The 7,418-nt window shown below is 39.3% G+C and overlaps 1 protein-coding gene across 1 annotated transcript in view; it reads right to left on the bottom strand.

Annotated features, from left to right (window-relative positions):
- Window positions 1–3,723: 3,723 nt before the first annotated feature.
- Window positions 3,724–7,418, bottom strand: part of TMEM200A (transmembrane protein 200A) — a 64,268-nt gene continuing 60,573 nt past the window's right edge. Inside the window, exon 2 of the mRNA XM_090280650.1 lies at window positions 3,724–5,978. Coding sequence (XP_090136776.1) covers window positions 4,487–5,962 — 1,476 coding nt within the window. The 5' untranslated portion in view covers window positions 5,963–5,978 and the 3' untranslated portion in view covers window positions 3,724–4,486. The remainder of the gene's footprint in view (window positions 5,979–7,418) is intronic.

Raw genomic sequence — 7,418 nt, 5'->3', positions numbered from 1 at the left:
TCCTTGCATTTCTTGGGTCATGGCTCCTCCCTTATCTTCAGAGTCAGGATCTTAGTTAGCATCATCCATTCTTTCTCTTCTTTGGTCACATCAACTTCTCTGTAGTCAAATCTTCCTCTACTTCTTAATAATGACTCTTGTGATTTCATTGGGCACTCCTGAATAATCCAGGATACTCTCCCCCATTTCAGGATCCTTAATTTAGAGTTGCAAGTCCATTTTGTCAAATGAAGTAGCATTCACAGGTTCTGGGGGATTGTTGACACTGGGGCCTTGATTTACCCTACTGTTAGAAACAAGGACATAGTGACTCCCAAACCAGTAAAAAGTCATTACTAACAAAGGGCAAATGTAATTAGAGGATCTCTGAGAAGGGAGCTGACAGCACTGGCATATCTACAAACCACAGAAGGGGCATTTAGATAACCGTGTTAGGTTGTAACTCCAGAGTAACCAGTAATGGAGAAACGGGGAAGAAGGAGAGGGGAGGGGGAGCTAATTGCGTTAGGGTGGGGAAGCTAATCGCTCTCACTTTAGGGCAAGGAAGATAATCACTTTAGGGTGGCAATTTTAGGGTGGAGAAGATAATCACTTTAGGGTGGCAATTTCAGGGTGGGGAAGCTAAGACTATAAAACCAGTTTCCTTTGTCTACTTGGTGCGCACATGCTCCTGACTGTGTGGGTGCGCCCGGCTCTGCAGACCCGTGAATAAAGGCCTTGCTTTACTGCTCAAGTCCTGTGTCCCAGTTTTTATTGTGAGCGTTTCTCACACTACCATAGGGGATATACTTGGGGTTGTGGTGGGGACAAGGTGAAGGTTTGAAAGCCCTTAAGTAACACTTTCAGATAGTAATAGCACATAGGTATGTTGAATGCTCACTACATGCCAACCTGGGCACCCTCCTGGATAATTTATGAGCATCAATTCATTTAATCTCTGTTAACTGGGGAGTAGGGCTGGCACTCAGTTTCGACACACCAGTGGTCTTGCCTCTGTAGTTCTCAGCACCTCTGATGGGTCAGTGCCCAGGGCCATATGATCAGGAAGTGGAAGAGCTGGGTGCAAATCCTGGCCCTCTGGCTCCAACACCCATGAGTCTAACCAGTCTGCTCTACTGCAGTTCCCACCCCTCATTTGAGAAGCAAACTGTTGCAGAGAGAGTGACAGGCAAAAGAGATCTTCATTCCAGGACACCAAGAACCCTGTGCCTTTGGAGGTAGAACTTACGTTCTTACTCATCACATTTCACAGTTGAGGAACTGAAAGTCCTGAAATTAAGAAATTAATTGAAATTGAATCAATTAATATCAGGAGATTTAGTGACTTACTAAAGGCTACATGGAGGGAATGGGATGGAGCCATTGCGGGCATATGTGCTCTTCTTACCAACTGCACACTAAGAACACTCACTTGGCCCTGCCACTTCTCAGTAGCACACCTCATGTTAGGGGCTGAACTGTAAACCCCCAGAAACCTTTGTTGACGTCCTAACCTTCTATACCTCAGAAGGTAACTATATTTGGAGATAGGTGGGGTCTTTGAAAATAGTGAAAAGGAGCCTATCGGATGGGGCCCTGACCCAATAAGACGGATGTCCTTACAAGCAGGAAAGAGATGCCAGAGACACTCCTGCAGAAAAGAGAGGTCATGTGAGGACACCGAGAGAAGACAGCCATCCACAAGCCAAAGACAGAGGCCTCGGGAGACACCAAATGCCTTGATCTTGGACCTCTAACCTCCAGACCTGTGAAAAAATAAATTTCTGTTGTTTAAGCCACCCAGTCTGTGGTATTTTGTTATGACAGCCCCAGCAAACCAACACACCCTGAGACAGGACACAAGCCTTAGAAACTCTTCATCCTGGCAGCAGCTAGCCCAGGATCTAGATCCTTGAGGTTTCCCATAAGAAGAAATGGAGTTTCTGAATAATTGTCAATATTTATAAAGGCCTAAGGGGAATGTACAAATACAGTCTTAATTAAAATTCCAATACAGTAACATCATTTAGCTCATATTTATATGAAGCTTTAATTCCAGAATGTGTCTTTGATTAATTTAAAATGAGTACATTACTTACCATTTAATAAAGTTGATTTGTTTGGTAAATATAAAACTCAGGTTTTCTGATGGAGGGGTTGAACAAGAGTCATTGCTTTAAGCTCTAATTCTTTTATTTGGATCTTCCAAGACCCATGCTGTTTAATCCTCTTCAAAATGTTAGAGCTCTTTCAAATGTGAACTGAGCAAATCATAATACTTTAGTCATTTGTCACATCAGGCATGTGGAGAGCCATAGTTTTTAAATCTGTATCACTGACTTTTGCTAGATACTATATATCTAGTTATTTTTCTGAGACTCAATGATGTTTTAAGAAGATGACCCTAAGTGTATTAGTCAGGGTTCTCCAGAGAATAGAACCAATAGGATAGATATAATAAGGGCTGGTTCACATGACTGTAAAGGCCATGAAGTCTCACAATCTGCCTTCTGCAGACTAGAGGCCCAGGAAGGAAGGTAATGTAGTTTCATCCAGTTCAAGCCTGAAGGCCTGAGAACCAGGGGAGTCAAGTGTACACATCCTAGTCCAAGGGCAAGAAAAGATGGATGTCCCCACTCAAGCACAAATTTGCTCTCCCTCTGCCTTTTGTTCTATTCAGTCCCTCAATAGATCGGATGATGTTCACTGGAATTGGTGGGGACAATCTTCTTTACTTAGTCACCGATTCGATGCTAATCTCTTCTGTAAACGCCCTCACAAACACACCTGGAAATGTGAGTATCCTTTAGCCCAGTCAAGATGACACGTAAAATTAATCACCGCATAAAGAGGACAAAATATGAAAACAGATTAATTAAATAGGTGAATGGACCTAGCTCTCTAATCTAACAGAAGCAAAATATAAAAGCCTCAGCTTCCAATACATGCACTAGTATATTAACAACTTTCTGTAGAATGTGTCTGAAAATTTGAAAAACAATACTTTAAACAGAAATTTATATTTTATTTTAAAAATTATAGCAAATGTATGAAGAGCACAGATTTCTATTAAGAACAGAAATTTATCAAATGTTCTATAGTAAAATATTGAACCTACTCTATTACAATACACAGGCTTGATGTTCTAACAAGTAACACTATGCCTCAAGTTCACGATGCCAACAAAAGATGGAATTGTGGGAACCACAGATAAATATATCTTCCTTCTCCTCTCCCACAACAAATGCAATACTCATGTTCAGAAATGTTTAGGCATTGAGAAAAACCTGTAAAAATTTCTAATTATTCCATTAAACAATTCTTAAAATTATATGTTACCTTAATAGAAAACATGAAAATTTTTTTATGGAAACATCTATTTTAATATTTACTATCTTCAATAACTGAGAGCCATAATCCCAAAAATGTATTATACCATAAGAGTCTTTGGAGTCATCACTAGGCTTTCCAGCACAAGGTCAATTTCAAGGAAATTTATCAAGGACTGAATTTCCTTAAACCACCAAGCTAGTGATATGTGAAGAAGATATAAAGAGATATCAAGGTTAGTTAATTATTTTCCAAATGACAAAATCTAAAAAATATTGGGGGGAAATAAAAATGTGAGAATGAGTGAATACTGGATGATAGTAGAGATGACTAGCAAAAAGAACTAAGACTAGTTAGCATTAACTAGCATATAATGTATTTTAATTCATTAGTCAACATTTTCTTCATGTATATTTTTATTTTACAGTAGCATTTCTAAAATTTAATTGGTTCATTCACTTTTCAAGTCAGTTGCAGAGAAATTTCAATTCTGGATATCTAAAGTTACAGCTGATAGTATTTTGATTTTTTACCCCTAAGAATATCTTGCATTCTCAGCCATGATTCTTGAATATATAGACTCTTGATAAAATATTACTAAATAGAACTGATGTTAAAAAAAAAATACTTACCTACCAACTTAACCAGTTAGCTCACACAGAATTAAACCAGTTCATATTATTTACTTACAAAGAAGATAGATCTTTTCCCTTTTAAGAATCTAACCAATTCAGAAAAGCAGCCCTAAGATTTGCACTCCTACATATTTATAAATAAATACTGTGTCTTGGGCTTGAATTTTGTACTTTTAGTCCACACTTTGGTTCCCTACCTTTTCAAATCTGGACACTTCATCCTATGAATATGACCATCAATGAGAGAACTTAAAAGTAAAGAAAATGAGCTTTAATTCAAGTGGAAGTATTTTGTATTCATATTAATAAAAGAGATCATGCTTTCAAAGGAATGGAAAAAATAAAATCATATGTGATAATATAGAGTACTGCATCTCAGTAACCCAAACATACAACTATTTCCATTACAGAATTAAGCAGCCAGGTCTAATGTACTACAAACCATTTGATTAAAAATGTTTACAATCAATGCTTTAACAAGGAAACACTGATGAAAATAGTTTTTAAAATATATAGCCTTGAAAAATGATTTTTAAAAAATCTTAAAACCTTGTTTCTGAAGTTCCCCGCTTTAGGTTGTTACTCAAAAACTCATCATGTTCAAAACTCAAATTATTGTGAGATCTTGAAATCATAAGGAGCTTCTCCTTATTGGTAAAGTCTTTTTTCATTGCAGCTTGGGGCACAAGCAACCTCTCCATTGGGTCCTCTTTGTTCTCTAGTTTCATATATCCTTTGCTGTTGCTTCGATCCAACCGAGGCCAACTTGGGTGCTTCCGTTGTTCTGCCTGAACAGTTAAGGTGGAGCGACCTCGGTCTAAGTCTAAGGATTTTGAATGTGATGACAGCAAATGCAAGGACGTGTTGGACCCAAACTGTCTTCTAGCAGCCCCAGGAGACAAGAGCTGTCCAGCTCCATGTCCAAGGGCCACAGAGGACTTGTACTGACTAGACAATGACTCTCCAATAGAATTATTCCTCGGGAGCACCATGCTGCCTGGCTGGAAGCACTCACCGGCGTTGGGCAAAGGGACCACAAGGGAATCCATGGACAGATTCCTTGACCTACTTTTGAGGTTCTCAGCATCTTCAGTGATGTTATCTATACTGGGCTCATCAATAACACAGTTATTAAGCTTGATCACAGGCAATGTAAAAGCACTGATGGATGACGGCACAATTGACTTGGTTTCGCATTTCTTAGAGCTGCTGGTCTTATCATCAGTTGTCTTGGAAGGAGGTGGGTAGAGGCCAAAGACAGAGACAGAGCTGTCAGACAGCAAAGGCGGCATCAGATGCCCCAAACCCTTATTTTCATTTGGCACAAGCTCATCCTCTTCGACAGAGCTGTCCATCCGAAAACTGCTCCTAAAACCTGAGAAAGAGGCAATGGTATTTGCTGCTAGTCGCGACGCACAGGAGCTCCCGTTCTGCTTTACTTCTGTTTCTCCTATCAAGCCCGTGTAGATGCCATTCATATGCTTTTGCTCCTTGATTCTTAGTGTGTGGATGTCGATGACTGTGGAATAGATGTCTCTCATGTGTATGATTTTGGTTTCTTTGTCACGGTTCTCATGAAGAATGGCGTTAGCGCAAATGAAAATGAAAATGCCAATCCCCATTGTAAAAGGGCCGAGCATTTTCATCTTATCCGAATGTAAATGCTGCTCAAAGAAGCGAACGACCACACCACTTTGGTTCCGAATGACCTGAGTTTCGTTTGTTGGCAATGTTGTCTCACCGTCGATAAAATGTTCTTTTTGGGGCCAATATCCAAGAACTGCCATTGCAATTCCGACAACGGAAATAAGCACTCCTAAAATGAGGAAAAAACCAGAGGGGGAATAAAGCCGGATTTTCCCTCGAACAACCACGACATCAGCCTGAGGACGACGCCTGACTGGTTTCTTCTCCTGGGCAGCAGGCGATGGGCTGAGGTTGGCGTGATGCTGTGATCTGGCAGAGTCTTGCCTTTTCAGGGCGGCCAGGCCGGTTATCACTCCACCAGTTGCTATCATAGCTTGGTCTTTTATTCTGCAAGGAAGGGAAAAAGATGATAATCTATATATGCTTTGGGGTGTGCTCATTGATTCAACAATTGTTTATATATCATTGTTGTTATAGATCTGTATAATGAAATGGGGCAGAAGAATAGGTTTTTAATTGACATAATTTAGGGAGTAAGTTTTATTTACTGACTAATGTAAAATCCTGGAGACTGCCTTTTTTGGCTGAATTAGTGTCTCTATTATTAATAAAATGCAAGCTCAAGGTATATTTTACTTAAGTAATTTTATCACTTATTATATACAATAGTCCCCTAATCATGACCATAACACCATCTACCTATGCCCCCACCCCCACCCCCAATATCCTCATTATCTGCATTATTTTAAAGAAATGGAAAAATCCAAAACACCTGATAGGTCCAAAACAAACAAAAACGCTAGACTTAAAAGGAGAATATGTTCCAGCAGCTCATGGCTCTAAGGCCACTTTTGTGAAAGTCACCAATGAACTCTTAAACTCCCACATTTAATTTCTCAATTCTCATCTTCCTTACTCCTCTATTTCCATAGATATTACTGATCCCTCCTTTCCCAAAACTCTTGTTCAGTCTTTTATGATTCTAAGTCTTCTGGCTCTTCCCTGACCTCATTCTTTCAATTTTAGCTCATCTTTCCTCACCTAAAAGTAGGCAATCATCCCCTGAGGGTTCTGTCTTTGACCATCTTCTCTTTATACTCTCTCTTGGCATTCATATCCACTCCTCCACCTTCTACCATCTCCTTTATGTTAATGGTCCCCAAGTCTATATTTCAAATCTAGCCTGAGTTTCAATTTCACATTTCCAGCTCTCCAGTAAGGAACATACATACATTCATGCACTGCTAGCAAAGCTAAACTTACCTTCTACCAACACTACTTAACTTCCTTAATGATGTAGTTCTCAGGTTTGACTCTTCACAGCCTTTTTTAAACACCACCCTTCTTTATTCCTCTCACCTTCCAATCAGGTTCTAAATACTAGAAGTTTTAACTACATGATGTCTCTCAATTCTACTCCTCCATTCCAACCAACTTTTCCTAGCCCAAGCAGCTCTTACTAAGTCTTACTAGACCATTGTAATAATAACCTCCCAACTGGTCTTCCAAACTCCAATTTCTCCTCCTCCACAATCAAGCTTGCTCACTGAAGGCAGATTAATTACTCTAAAACACAGCTCTGAAGTTGTTTAAAGGGTGGGATAATGGATAAACTATTCTCCACTACCTACCAAAGTTTAATCTGGCATTTCAAACCCATGAAATTTACCTTTATCTCTAACTGAATTCATTCAAAACTGAAATCCAACTATACTCCATATTATACTGTTTCAGAGACTTTGTAAAAAATGTTTCTTTCATCCATTGAGAACCCTCTTACCACTCCCTCCCAATTTCACATAGTGATATTTGGCTTAGTCATCAAAA

The sequence above is a fragment of the Furipterus horrens genome, unplaced genomic scaffold, assembly GCF_987537825.1.
Source record: "Furipterus horrens unplaced genomic scaffold, mFurHor1.1.pri manual_scaffold_6, whole genome shotgun sequence".
In the NCBI taxonomy this organism is placed as follows: domain Eukaryota; kingdom Metazoa; phylum Chordata; class Mammalia; order Chiroptera; family Furipteridae; genus Furipterus; species Furipterus horrens.
The sequence above is the reverse complement of the archived record's forward strand: the minus strand, read 5'-3'. Positions and strand labels throughout refer to the sequence as shown.